We start from the raw sequence: 15,611 nt of genomic DNA, 5'->3' as shown, positions 1-15,611 counted from the left end.
TCTGGTGGAGTTGAGTCCTTCAACTTCATTCTTCGAGATAAATTTGGTTCTTCTTGTTCCTTCAAATCTGCTCATAAATTTTAGAAGCTGCTTGTTTGCTTTCACCTGAACAGTTACACCAACCAGCAGACAAACACCCTGCAGGAATTTTACTTTAGGTTTGCACTGAATCAATGACTACTTGGGGAAAATTGATATTTATACCATGTTGAGTTCTCTAATCAATGAAAATTTGATATATATATTTCTCCATTTACTTTGGATTTTAGTTTATCTCAAGGTCATTTTATACTTACCTATGTAGAAGCATTGCACACCTTTCATTAGATTTATTACCATGTATTGTAGATTTCTGATGCTAAGATAAAATCTAAAATTTCATTTTCTAATTGCTTATTGCTGATATGAACTCAATTAGCTTTCATTTCAGCTGACATCCAGGATTCATCCTAAATTTTAGTAGTTCATCTTTAGATTGTTTAGAATATTCTCAGTACATACCCTGGCCGTCTGCATATAACGAGAACCTCAGTTCTTTCGTTCCAGCCCTCGCGCCGTCCGCTCATTTCTCCTGCTCTGCGGCACTGACCAGGATGCCCACGACCGCAGGGGACGGCGTGATGATGGCAGGCACCCCTGTGGTAATGCCGGCAACAGCGTACAGCTTCCAATGTTTTACCATAAACTGTGTTATAGGTCGCAGGGTTTTTTGTGGCTACTCTTTAACAAATTAGGGAAATGTCCTTCTATTTGTAATATACAGATTTTTTTATTTTCTCTTTTTATCACAAACAGATGTTGACTTTAATCAAATATATTCTCCACAACTATCAATCCCTATTTAAGTATATGTAAATAAAGGATTCAAGGAGAAACTTCATGTTCACAAAGACTTTTACACGCATCCATCTCAAAGAATGAAGTCTGTCCTTTCTGTTTGGGGACTTAATGAGATGCATTTATTATTAGATGCTCTATGCTCATGCCACATATACAGAAAATAATGACAACACTTTAAATCATTATCATTAAACTACTTCTAGGGATTTATGTTAGTTCTACTGAACAACATATATTTTAATCAAATGGCAAATTAGGTCAATGTTCTACTTGCTGCATTTTAATTCTACGTCTAGCGCATCCTTGCCAACATTACCGTTAAATGAAAGCCCGCTAACTCACCAGTCATGTTGCAGTACAGAAGAAACGGTTCTAGGGGACCGCTTCCATCCGAGTCCACGTAGTAGAACCCCGACGTGTTCCCTCTGTGCTTATAGGCTTCGCATGACTGCTCGTAGACAGCTGTAAAAAAATGGGCCGTCGTGAATGGAACAGTACGACGTGAATTTCTAAAATCTTAGTTTGGACACAAAATACTCCAAGTTTTAAAATTTATTATGCATATTACTGACCAGAAGAAAAAGTCAGCATACTTTAAAATAAAACTATTCTTTTTAAAAAAAAACTGATATGGATGAAAGCAGGTTAGACAGAAGGAAGGATGGACGAGGCTGTATTTTATGCTATTATATTTTTATTGCTAAAGGAGCATGAGAATACTTAGCCAAAATGAAAATTTAGTTTATTTTTACATTAGGGAGAAACAACAAAAGAGAAGGTAGTTGTCTTAAATGTTACAACACTTATAAGTATAATTTGGGGCATCCACCCAAATGGGCCGCTCGGCATCCGCAGCAACCTGCCACCTGACGCGCAACGGAACAGCCCGGACAATCCGCCGGAGCCCACAGCATGCAGTGGAGGAGTCGGAAATGATGCTGTAAGTATTCTCCTTTCTCACACGCGATAGGCTATACACAAAATCCTTTTTTACAAAGGAAATATGATTTATAAAGCTCATCATTAATTTTAAAAGTAATTTATAAAAGAAACTTTCTATCATGTTCTATAACAAGAATTCAGGATAATTAAAATTCAAAGCAGGAGAACTATTTATATGAAATATTCCCCCAAGAGGACTCAATGTGTTTTGGTCCATAATTGGATGTTTTTCATTATAAAATTATATAATTGCCACACACAAGTTTTGATATTAACACCTATATATGATGCACAATCTCACTGAACACTTGGCCAAATGTGCTGATAATTTCCATCAAGCTTCTTATTCTATCAAATGAGAAGTAAATCATCCCTGCATGTCCTCCCCTGATCTATTCTAAATTTTTTAAAATTAGGTTAGAGTTTTAGAAAATATGAAATAATGTAACTGATTTGCTCAGTGCTACAAAATTTCAGATCATGCAAAATTACTTTTCCACTCTTCACAGGCTGATGGTTTTATTTGTTCCTCTTACATATTACACAGACAGGAATACAAGCAGGGACTGCTTTCCAGTCACGTCTGTACTTGGTGCAGTGAAGTGGGCGTGTAAAAACGGTTAATTTATATTCATCTATACGCACATACCTATGTGCACCAATTCCTTGAAAGATACTGGCAGTACCTACACATAGCTTTGGAGCGAAGATGGATATTAGAAAGGTCACATAATTGGATAAGGGCAATTGAGAGTACACTTTTGCTTCATGTGTATTGCTTGACATTTTATAATGGGACTGTGCAACGTATTATTTTTAATAAGACTTTTTAAAAGACCCTCTCCCTGCCCCTCCCCCTATGCATGCTAAAGACAGGGCTGGCTTCACAACAACTAGTAAATAACTTGTCACCCTGGCCCCATTTCTCACAAGGGTCATTGGCAAAAAACCTTCAGCTTCACTGGACTACCTGTTCCGGAATCTAATAAACTAACTCAATGATGAGGTCAAACTGTGGGCCACAGATGAAAAAACCTTATTTATTCATCATATGGTTTTTTTCCTCAGAGCTGTTGTGTTCATATTTAAACTTAGTTGTTGATAACAATTAAAGACAAATAATTAGTCAATCAAAATACATTCACTGAGCTTTCTGTTTTGAGTTAGTTGCTACCTTGGGATGAGGATAATTAAAATACACTGTCCCTCTGCTAGCTGGGTGACCTGGGTCAAATATCTTGGCCTCTGAAGACAGTGAGATGTGACTTCAGAAAGAGCGTGACTTCTTCATGATCTTAGGAGGCGATACATAAGTTGATGCCCAGGAGTAACTCAGGCTGCAGCCCTGAACAAGGCTTCTCAGAGTCCCCTTGTGGAGCCCCAATGGCCAGAAGCCCAGGATTCCAATCTCAAGTCTGCCCGGGGCACGGGGCAGCCTGCAGCGAAGAGGGGTGAGGCTGATGACGGCCAGTAACGCCCTGGGGGGGGAGGGGCGTCATATGCACCAAACAGCTGGACAACAGACAGCATGCATCTCTCACACACACAAACGCTCATCTCAGCAAATGCACGGCTCACAATACAGGGAAGGGGTGCTGGCAGTGACCCCGGGCCCTGGGGCAGAGGGGCAAGCACTCACATCCTTGCTGTGGCTCAGCTATTTGGGAAGCCTCGGGTAAGGGGATTCCTCTCTCTCTGTCGCCTCATGAGTAGGTGAGGGGTAATGAGAGCACCCACCTACTAAGGTGGTGGCCAGAATTAAATGATTCGGGATAGTCAGAAATCAATTGGATCATATGGCAGTTGTCTTTCATGATCTCACCTGTAAGTAGAACCTAATCAACAAAACAAGCAAGCAAGCAAAATATAACCAGAAACACTGAACTAAAGGACAAACCGACAGTAACCAGAGGGGCAGGGGGAGAGGGATAATGGGGGAAACTAGGGGAAGGCCCACCAAGGAGCATGTACAAAAGACACATGGACAAAGCCAAAGGGGGTGGGTTCGAGGGTGGGAGGCGGGGATGGGGGGTGGGGGGGCTGTGGGGGGGTGAAACTGGAGACAGCTGTACTTGAACAATAAAAAAAAGCAATCAGCTGGATGCTAATACTCAGGAGTGTACATTCTAACATGTGGCTGCACACACATGGCCATACATTCACACGGCAATGACGAGGACACGGAACAAGAAAGCCGGGGAGGGGCCGAGCAGCCGGTGCACAGAGCTTACAGTTGTGGCAGGTGGCGCCGCTGTAGCCGGTGTCCGCACAGTTGCAGTGAAAGGCGCTCCAGGACTGGGAGCATTCGCCGCCGTGCTCACAGTAGTTGGGCAAACACCTGAAAGAAGGTGCAGGCACCATCACAGTTTTTCACTCGGAGATACAAAATATTGATCACTTGTCCACGGTCATGTGCAAGAGGAATGCCAACCGTAACATAAAGAGTAAATTCAACATGACTAATGGTTATTCGGTCTGTCATTAAAGCACTTTAATCACAGCACTAAACCTTAGATCAATACGTTCATCAGATTTCAACCAGTTCTCAGGTACTTGTGGCTGCTTAATTTTCCACATGTCTTACTCTTTCAGAGCCCTTTCTTTTCCCTAAGTAACAACACTAATTCAATACATCGCCAGAGGTATAAATAGCTTACACAAAATAACATCACAAAATCATATTGACTTACTACACTGAGTATTTAAAGGAAGAAAAAAAGAGAGAGAAGGAGAGAAGGAGTGGGACAAAGGGACATGTTTTTTCACCTGGTGCCTACATCCAGGACTGTGGAAGTGCATGAGAGAGGCGCAGATACCAAGCGCTGTGTGGGGTGCTCCAGCAGGCTGAGCTGAGCCCACAGGGGCCCCCCAGGACATTGAAGTTTTCAAGAGAAATACAGGCATGCTCAGCATCTGTCAAACATGTGTGACTTACTAGTCTGAGGTAGTTCGATTTGAACACTAGACACTAACACATTCCTTTTAATGATACCCTATCTCTGAGAAGCTGCACTTTTAGTAGTTGATAAAAAACAAGTTGATTAACATACACTGTCCCTCCGCTAGCCGGGTGACCTGGGTCAAGTACTGCTGAACAGAAAATGAGTGGCAGTGTCTGGTCAGATCCCACGCTCTGAAAAGCTGCACAGTACCCAACAGTAAACATGTGCAATTACTCAATAATTAATTGTCTTTAACTAAAAATTTTTCATTTTAATTGCAATTAAAAATATTAAATATATATATAAAGTTTTGAGAGAGTTACTAAATTGTTAGGACATAAACTGAACCACTTTTTAAGTGAAAGTAGTAGATATATCCTTTTGGCTTGGAGCACAGTGAACAAAATTACTGAACGATACACTGTGTCCAAGGCTTTAAATGTTCTCATTCATCCCAGACATAAAAATAAATTAACTACAAAACCTGCCAAGAATATATTTGTGATGGCAGTTCTTTCATCTCCTTTATTAAAACTAAAGATGGAGCCCCGGCTGGTGTGGCTCAGTGGACTGAGTGCCGGTCTGCGAGCCAAAGGGTTGCTGGTTCGATTCCCAGTCTAGGGCACATGCCTGGGTTGCAGGCCAGGTCCCCGGTGTGGGGCACGTGACAGGCAACCACACATTGATGTTGCTCTCCCTTTCTTTCTCCCTCCCTTCCTCTCTATCTAAAAATAAATAAATAAATAAATCTTTAAAAAACTAAAGATGGGAATTTCATGTTTTGCTTATAGGATTATTCCAACTTGAATTGAAAATATTATTGATTTTTCCTGATTAAAAAAAATAGATGTCCAATGCACAGAAATCAAACAATTCAGGAAACACTAGAAAAGATACATAACTCATAATCTCAATATATAAAAATTAAAGATATAAATACATATTTATATGTTTGTATGTATATATACATTGTATATGGATATGGATATGTGTGTGTGTGTATATATATATATATAAGCAAAACACTCATGTCATTTTACAATCTGCCTTTTAAAAAATTCAAAAATAAATAAATGCCAATTAAGTTTAAACATATTTTAGCATTTTATAGTTTCAAAGGAATTCATTCAAAGAATGTTTTGCTGTGTATTTAATATTTTAAGCATTTCAAATCAATAATAACCTAGGAGAGGAAATTTTTTAATTAAAATAACAACCCTAGCTGGTGACTAAAGGGGCCAGAGCAGTGCGCCCGCCCACAGGCCTCCTGAAGCCGCTCTCTGAGGGGCGGCCCGCCCGGCTGTGCCTAAACTTCTGAAGAATGAACCTGCAATATTGTCGTCCATGTGCTGTTCTCAGTGACCTGCTACGAAAAGATATGAATCCATTTTCCCTGACTGCTGGTCGGACCTGACTTTTCACATATTTTTATTACAATGTGAAAGACTGAATGGTGGGTTTTATTTAAATTCATGATATAGTAGTTTTGTTTGACTACTAGTTGTAACCTGCAGGAAACTACATTGTCTATGAAGTACTAATTCTCACTAAATGTTGTAAACAATGGTATTGCACTTTTCTCCTCACTAGTTATTCCAAGGCAAAGGAAAACATCAACCCACTTTCTCTAGCCTTTTCCTTAGGCCTCTCCATCATTATTTGCATTGCTTGTGAACTTGAACTAATGCATACATCAACATTCCCAAAACTGAAGTGACATGTACAGTTTTGGTTTATCCTTGTCCATTCCTATGTAAACTTCAAAACGCTTTGACACAATGTAAAGCATAGCTGGAATTAATGATATTGAAGTAAAAATCTACACATTTAGGAAAACTGAATAGGTACCGTATTTTTCGGACTATAACATGCACCGGACCATAAGACACACCTAGGGTTTAGAGGAGGAAAATAGGAAAAAAATCCTGCTTCACCACCACCCCCCACCACCCCAGTGAGCGAGGTAAGCTACATTCAGACTGTAAGATCCACCCCCATTTCCTCCCAAATTTGCGGGGAAAAGTGAGTCTTATAGTCCGAAAAATATGGTAGGTGCCTATGGGTCCTAGGATAACGGTGAACACTGATTTCAAATCGCATATCCTTCCTCAAAACCATGACACTGATAAGAACCGCCCCGTCCCTTCTCCTCCAAAGAAACAAGCCACACCTTCAGTATATCAGGAGACAGAATAACACCACAATCTTCCCATCATTTGCCAGCAGGGGAATAAACACTCCATGTGAGCACAAGGGATTAGGACCCAGGGCAGGCTTAAGGCACTCCTCGGAAAGGGGAGGGGGAGTGTGGGGCCTGGAGGTACCCGGACCAGCCTGGAGGGAAGAGGGCACCAGCCCAGGAACTGGGTGGTAGGAGCGGGCTGGGGCAGCAGTGTGATGGAGGGCCGCAGGCCACGAGCCGGGGAGCCCGGTGCTGGGCCTGTGGAGGTTGCCGTGGTGGACATTGTGACCCAGTGGCCTCAGTTTGTCAGGAGTCTCTGCAGCCCAGCTGCTACTGGAGACCAGGGACACACCATACCCTCTGCCTTACCTCGGTCGGGAAAGGGTAGGTGGTGCCAGGGCTGAGATGGGGACCACCCTCAATCAGCAAATATTCTTCAATGGTTGATGGCAGAAGACAGACTGACTTCTTTTGTTCAGTAAGTACTTTGGTTCCAGGCAACTCAGTAAGTATCTACACCCTGACAACTGCAACCCTAACCCCAGCCCCACTTGGGTTTCTGCCAAGACAGGGGGACATGGGCAGGGACAGGGACAGGGGTGTGGATAGCAGCTTCCTTTGCAGCCCTGCCCTCACCCCTCAGGTACCCCCCTCCCCTGCCTTTCCACAGAGGACAAGGGAGGGTTTGGAAATGAGTGTGTGTGTGTGTGTGTGTGTGTGTGAATGAGTGTGACTGTGCATAAGGAAGATGTGTGTGTAGTAAGTGTGGGAATGATCTTACAAGTTTATGAGTGAGTGTGTAGAGACTGTATGTGTGAGAGAGTGTGCCTGCCTATGGTGTGCGTGCATGTGGGTTATGTGCGAGGAGGGATGTGAATGTGTGTAGAAGGGGTGTGTGCAGAAGGACTGTGCATGGTAGGGAGCTTTTGGATATGTGTGTGGTGAGCACATGAGTGTGTACATGTGTTGAGAAACTGTATATGTGTGAGTGTGAACATGGGTATACATGTGTGTACACCATTGTATATAGCTTTGACCTAATTTACAGTTAGTTACAGTAAAAAAGAACTACACTGTTTTAGTTCCTGTCAAATTTTAAAATAGATCTTAATGTTCCTGTTTTTCACTGAGATTTATTAAGCCGTTAAATTTTGTGCTTGTTACACAGTGGTTGATCAGTAACCCAGCAAATGCTACTGTGCAGCCAGGGCTGCGTGGCAGGGCCGGCAGAAGTGGCAGGGCCTTCCTGGGACCGGGCTAGGGAGCAGATGCCGGGCTCTGCCGCGTAGCCCTGCCGTGCTGGCCGGCCTCTCCGAGCACCTCTCCGTGTTTGTGAGAAACAACTACAACTTAGAACAGGTTCTAAGGGATTTGTGTGGGTTACTTTAAATACACATTAGTTAATTTAAAATTAATTTAAGAATGTAGTCACTGCACAGTCTCACACCCACATACACACTCATAAACTCACTCACATATCCAAAGTTCCTTACGTCCTTGCACGAATGACCACACAATCATCTACTGCTCACACGTTAACCCACACACATACACACACACACACACCATTCTTACACACTCACACACCTGTCATGTGTAACATCTTTCTATATCCCTTATATACACACATCTTTACACACGTTCACACACACAAATTTAAATACTAATTCAGGGAGAGTGTAAAGTTACTTTAAACACAACCAATTTCTAAAATCACTAAGATTTACTTGTGAATTGAATAAAATTCTCACAGATATATCATGCTTTTTCATGTGATTGTAGATGCTTTTGTGATAAATGAATATATATTAACATAAACTATTCCTGGAATAGGAATAGCTTTTTATCCTGCATTTTGTTTTTTATTTTGTGTGTGAGTGTGTGGGAAGATAACTATGTAAAATGCTTGTGTAACAATGGATGGCTTACAATGAGGATATGGACGATTTTATGACTTCTTTACACTTTCTTGCATTTTGCAATTTTTTTAAAAAATCAAGTCTCTCATTTCATTATTTCCAAACATGAACAAATGCTCTTTTAAAATGTGCATGTATTCTTATTCGTCATCTCAACGGCTCCTCGGAGATACTAAAAGACTTAGAATCTAGACGTCTGCTTGAAAGATATTGGAAAATATTTTTGATACTCTGCCAAATCACTTCTTTCTTTCTCCTGTATCCCTTTCCAGTTTATCCTTTTCCTATTTCAATAAAACTTCTAAAATAAAACATAAAGTAAACAATAAATAAATACCAGTTCATGTTAGGTGCTTAGCATAGCTAGCACACAGATTTATTTTTAAAAGACTCTTTACTAATGCTTTGGAAGCTATGTCAATGGGTACAGCATGTAAGACCAAAATAAATGAGTTGATTTGAATAAATGAACTGAACCAGCCGTCTGCATCCACTGGTTCTGTATCCGTGGATACAACCAAACAGGGATGGAAAATATTCAGGGGGGAAGGTTACCTTGGTGCTGATGTGTACTATGCAGTTAGGCCTATGATGGTTGCATGTGTATTGAACACATACAGACTTTTCCCCTTTATTCCCCAAATTATATAGTATAACAACTATTTTCATAGCATTACATTGTATAAGTTATTTGAAGTAATTTAGAGATGATTTAAAGCATAGGGGAGGAGGTGCGTAGGTCACGTACAAATGCTACGCCGTTCTACAAGCACCCGCGGACTCTGCTTATCTGCAGAGGTATTGGAGCCAATCCTCCACAGACACCAAAGGATAATTATACATATTTTTTCTTATGAGCATAAGAAAACGATAGCTTGGGAATTTAATAGGTATACAAATGTAAATCTTGCTAGCTTTGTAAGATCGCTCTGGTCACTGAGAGATGGTTTTTCTTTAAGAAAATGCACAGTCAAGACTTCTGCAAAATTAGCTCACTATTTCTGAAGTCTTTTTAAGGTGTGATATTGAAACCTTATATTCTCCAACTGTGCTGTATCTTATTCTATTTTACAAGCGTGTACCTGCAGAAAGCAGGCAGCATGGACTCAAGGGTAAACAGCAGCTCCAAATCAACCACAGAGGAGAAGGATGGGCCTGCTTGTACCCAAAGAATTTCCCGCAGTCTGAGGCGGTCAACGTGACTGTCACTCATGGGTGGGTGAATGAACCACCTCACTGGTCTCGGATGGCTGCTACCCATCAGAGGGGCGGCTCCCTGTCTCTGAGAGCGAGCCGTCCTAAGGTAGCAGGTCCAGGGAGCCCTAACCCTCCTCAAAACCGGGATTAAGGTTCCAGAGCTGGTAGAGTTGCAGCCGTGGAAAAGCTCATTTAATCCCCAAATCAAGCCAACTGACGTTTACTGTCTAAATTCTCCCTTTACATATCATCTTTTATTATAGAAAGAACTGTTTTATCCTCAAATGGGGTTAAACAAACAAATGTGTATTCATAGAAAAGAAATAATGCTCTCTAATTCATTTTTAAATAAGATTATAATTTTTTAATGATATAACAATGCCTATTAGTGTTCAAAATAGGACCAGCAGACACTGACAGAGTAAATGGTCTATCAAAAATAGATGAGTGTTTGTCCTCATAAAATGTTTCCTACAAATAAAAAGTTATTTTTAAAATTCAGAATTTATGAATTTATTTGAAATATATGACTCTCCTTAGGGCAGGGGCTAAGTTTGTCATAGGGTATAGTTTTCTAAAATCTGACTAAAAAAATTATTTGGCTAAACTGGATCATGCCTAAAAATACTTCTAAATTACTAACTCTCAATTACCATTCTCAAAGTTGCTTGCCCTCTGCAGCCAACTCCGAAGTCGTGCGCTGCCATGCCCTGCACCGGAGTCCCTACTGCAACTACGGGGGCAGCTGTACACCTCGGCCCACCACGCTGCAGGCTTCCCTGAGGACGGGTTCCTTCCATGCCCTGCAGGGAAGGGAGTGATGGGTTTTTGAAGGTGCCCGTTAGGAGCACAGCAACCAGTTAAAGTTCTGCGCCTCTGACAACATTACTCAGCTGTCAGGGAGCAAAGAGAGTTTGATAACTGGCCAAATAGGACTCTGATTTTTTGGTACCTGATGGTCAGTGTGACTGCTCAAGTATCCTAAGCTATTGAATTTAGTGATACAATTTTGACACATTTATACCCACCTAAGACTACAGCAGCATCAACACTATCTTTTACAAACTGGTAGCATGTGTCCAGATAAACTGCATGGCCACAGGTTTTCTGTCTAAATTGGATCACTGCAAATATGAAATATAAAACTGAAGGTATATTTTTCTTACTTCTAGTATGAATATGATCATTCATTTCCCATGGAAAAGATGACGATAGGAACAAGAGAAAAAATGTTTGTTTTATACATACATTTTAATCTGCCTCCAAACATTTGACAAGACACAGGAGATGGTCCCTACCTGTCTGTGATCCCACAGGAGTCTATCTGAAGGTCACTGAAGTTCCCAAGGGACCCCTGCTGAATGGAAATCAGATCCACCGCTTTGGCACTGATAGAAATGTGCCTCATACATCCCTGAAATCCACCAAGGGGATTTTTACATTTGGATCCAAAGCTGTTGTCAGGACAACCTGATAAACACAAAACAAAGTAAATCCAGGATGTATCATAGGAGTAGGAATTCAGTATCATAGAATACTTCATTAAAATAAATAAAATAAGCATTTGATTATTTTATTAAATTAATAGAGGGAGAAAAAAGCCCATTGCAGGTACCATTACTTTGCCCTAAAATTATAAATTTCAATTTATGCAAAGTATTTCCCTTTAGCATCATAGAATTCATAGGAAATTACTGCTGTTACAACAGTTACGTGCAAGGTTACTGACAATTCAAATTTTAAAATCATACCTGTATTAGCCCAGAATCCTAAACATGTTAGTCAGCAGTATTAAATTATATATAATTTAAATACAGGGACTTAGTCTTTTGGGACACAAAAAGAATAGAAAGGATGAAAATGTGCACTGTAGATAAGAAAAGATAAATAAATCAATAGAGGTGAAATACTTTTGTATTTAAAGCTACCTATTTGGAAAAGAAGTTATATTAACTTGAAATAAAGTTACCAACTACTTTATTTAATTAAATACATTATTTTAATGTATATACAAGAGCCATTTATACATGCATTTTAATAAATCATAATGGCTTAATGTGAAAACATTTCACTGTTCGGTTTTATTTATACTTTGCCTCAGAAAAAAATGTTCTTTTATATTGATTTTTTTCTAACATTTATCTAAGACCTGTTACTAATTATTTAAATAACAAAGAACTATAATACTGACCATTATTGTCTGGGATTTAATGATGTTCTAAGTGTTTCTCTATCCAAGTGAAATAAATAATTTTATGGAGTATGAACACACATATTATACTTATGCATTTTTCATTAATCTTTCTTTGCCGTTATGGTTGTCAACCACAGTTACAATTTCAAAGAATAAGAAATGAACCAGCAACTTCCTAATTCTGTACAATTCATGCCAGTTTTCTACCTGGGAATTTCTAGTATAATTAAATATTTTGACTGCGGATATTTACTTTTATTGCTTTGTTTTCCTAACAAAATGCATTTACATGGCAATTCGAGGCCAGATTCATATTCAAAACTATTATCAGACACTTGAAATGTTAAAGTTTAACCAATGGAGAAAGTGAAGTTTCAAATTTAATTTATCAAGAAAAGGTAAGAAAGCTCTTTGAGTATCAATTTATAACACACAGCACAATTCACATCTTCCGTGTTTAAATTACTTCCATGGTACAGGACACGGTTGCCGTATCTTTATATGTTTTCTGGATGACTTATTAACCAATTAAGAATGTTAAAATAAAAACAGAAAGGATAATAGTTCGATAATATACGGGGCAACTACAATATGCCGGGAACACAAGCAGCTCTGCTAATCTCCTTCTCTCCAGATGGTGTTTCCTGACACATTTCAAACTATTTCAAAATAAAATGAACGGTGCAACATGCCTGGAGGAAACAAAACGAAGAAAACTTGTAGTCACAAGAAAAGATCCTGGAACTTTACAGAAAGCACACGCTCATGCCACGAGGCATTTCACATTCCTAGCCGCTATATTTAATAGCAAGGAGGCTAAGAACAAAGACGGGTTCGAGGCAGGTTAGTCTCATTAGTCTGTGATAACAGGCACCCACAAGTTAATGCAATGCAATGGCAGAGAGAATTTCAGCAGTGAACCCATTTGAAATGAAAGTTCTAAAACTTGAAGATTTCTGGGAAACACTTAATGCAGAATTAATGGATGGATCCGTTACTAGAGGCAGTCAGCATATTAAACAGCTACAAGGATGACAGATAAATTATCACTGTGTGTCACCGAGCCAGAGTGGGATGTCGGGTTGACTCCGTGGTGATGCAGCCAGCTCAGCGGATGGATCATGTCTGACCCACACGAGCAGGGGCATGTGAATTCTGCACACGGTTCGGTATCTCTCGCTCGTGCCACGGAGTGTGTTAGGCAACGGCACAAAGATTGCATAGGGGAATATACAGAAGTTAATCTGGAGAACCAGATTTAAAATGTATAATTTATAAATGATAAAAAGCTGAATGCAGTTTGACTTTTAGAAAAACATATATTTGAGGGAGGGGGCTAAAAAAAGTAAAAAATGACGGACAGATGGTGGAGTTGGGCGTGGATCATGAAGAGCGCTGCAAGTTCAGGAGCAGCCCACTCTCCCAACATGGCTGTCACTCCCAAGACAGACACAGAACGGAGATGCACCCCAGGCTGTTGGAATAGACTGTGCCTTCAGAGGGGGGCACTGAGGCCAGGTTAGACTGACCATTTGCTGAGGACTGATGGGAAGTGTCTCAGAACATGGGATATTTACTTAGTTGAAGATAAACTGGCTGAAGAATGAACTACCTGAGAAATGCCTTCCACCTAGGTAGAACCACCTACTAATAAAGGGAACTCTCATGTACACAGACCAGAAGGTTTTCTAGGGTGACCATCTGTCACAGTTTGCTCTGGGGGAGGGGTGTTCCCAGGACTCCGAGCTTTCAGTGCTAAAACTGGGGACGACTGGTCACCCCATTGCCAGTCTCACTCAGGCCAGCAGGGCCCCTGTGCCAGTCCTGCATTTTAGGGGACATTAGTCTAGCCCTCATCCAGCCACAAAGTAAGGTGATGTGCCCATGTGGACCCTTCTCCCCACTATCCAGTGCACTCCCAGAACCCAGAATTCCCAGCCCACCAGCCCTAAGTGGGCTTCTGGAGCGATGGACCGCCTCTACCAGGTCCTGGAGGCGTGAGGCTGGGAGGAGGAGGCAGAACAGCAAAAGGCCTTCTGCTTTCTTTTGGCCCCTCGCTCCCAGCCCTGGAAACATTAGGGAGCGCTGGAGTTTGCAGGCCATGTATATAGTGACCAGAACCTCATGCCAGGTCGAACATATTCTGGCACTGAAGGGTAGCAACTGAGAAGATGAGGGAATAAACAGAGATACCTAAGTAAACTTAAGATTGGTTATTTTTTTAAAAATGCCAAAGTTGGAAATTTACTGCGGAAGCTTCCACAGTACACAGTTCAAAAACTTAGAACCCCCTTAATAGGTGTCAAATCATAAAGAGGGAAAAAATAGATCCCAAAATCAAGACAGTGTTCACCTGGGGAGGTGAAGGGATAGGATCCTGGAAGGACAAATGGGTGTTGGTGACACTATCTTTCTGAAGCTGGGATATGAATGTGTAGACGGTGTTCTTCCAAAAATAATTAGCGCTCTTTAAATCGTGTAGATTGTGTCAGAGGTGGAGGACAGAGGAAGCTGGGTGTGGGCATGCAAAAAGGCCCTGTACGTCTCTGCAACTTTTTGGTAAATCTAGAACTACCCACAAATTCAAAGTTAATTTAAATATAATGGTGTATATCATATGAATCATAAGAAAAACAATATTACAGGGTGCACATGTGATCTATTTCACCATAAAATATTAGGAGTGTGAATAAAACCAATAAAAATTTCTACAAAAAATAGGTAGTCATCGTTACATCTGAACATGGATGTAAAATACTTTAAGAATGATGATTCTATTTTCATGATTTACACTTTTATCCAGCCCATTATTTTAATCATTTTTTTGCATCATTTGACAATACGCTTGTTTTTTTTCCTTATCTCTGTTAGTGTTTCTAAATCTCTTCCTTTGAAGTGAAAGCTCTTGGTTAAGTTGGTCTATACATCTTATATCCCTTAAAGGAATGTGTTCCTGTGGATCACCACACAACCAATCATATATTCCATCAGGCTTTATAAACAACTTGGTTCAGAGGTGTACAAATCTGCCCTGGCCAGGTAGTTCAGTGAGTCAGGGTGTCACCCCAATACGCCAAGGTTGCGGGTGTGATCCCCCATCAGGGTACATGCGAGAATCAACCAATGAATGCATAAATAAGTGGAACAATAAATCAGTGTTTCTCTCTCCCTTTCTCTCCCTTCCTTGCTCACTCTCTAAAATCAATAAATAAAAAAGTTTTTTTAAAGAAATGTAGAACCCTTACTAAAGGAAGAATTTGTATCTTTTAAGATTGTTGGCACAATCACAGTGATAGATTACATAGGGGTTTTGTTTGCTGGGCTGTTTTTCCTATCAGGTGAATGATTCATGATCTGTGGGCTTACTGTCAACTCTTAGAAAGGAATCTGTATTT

General features: G+C 40.5%; 1 protein-coding gene across 1 annotated transcript in view; it reads right to left on the bottom strand.

Moving 5' to 3' along the window:
- CNTNAP4 (contactin associated protein family member 4) overlaps positions 1 to 15,611 on the bottom strand; it is a 236,478-nt gene that overhangs the window by 66,360 nt on the left and 154,507 nt on the right. Inside the window, exons 10-12 of the mRNA XM_024555910.4 lie at positions 11,321 to 11,492; positions 4,014 to 4,120; positions 1,183 to 1,302 (exon numbers count right to left, since the gene is read on the bottom strand). Coding sequence (XP_024411678.2) covers positions 1,183 to 1,302; positions 4,014 to 4,120; positions 11,321 to 11,492 — 399 coding nt within the window. The remainder of the gene's footprint in view (positions 1 to 1,182; positions 1,303 to 4,013; positions 4,121 to 11,320; positions 11,493 to 15,611) is intronic.

The sequence above is a fragment of the Desmodus rotundus genome, chromosome 12 (assembly GCF_022682495.2).
Source record: "Desmodus rotundus isolate HL8 chromosome 12, HLdesRot8A.1, whole genome shotgun sequence".
NCBI lineage: Eukaryota > Metazoa > Chordata > Mammalia > Chiroptera > Phyllostomidae > Desmodus > Desmodus rotundus.
This window is presented reverse-complemented; position numbering and strand designations above follow the sequence as displayed.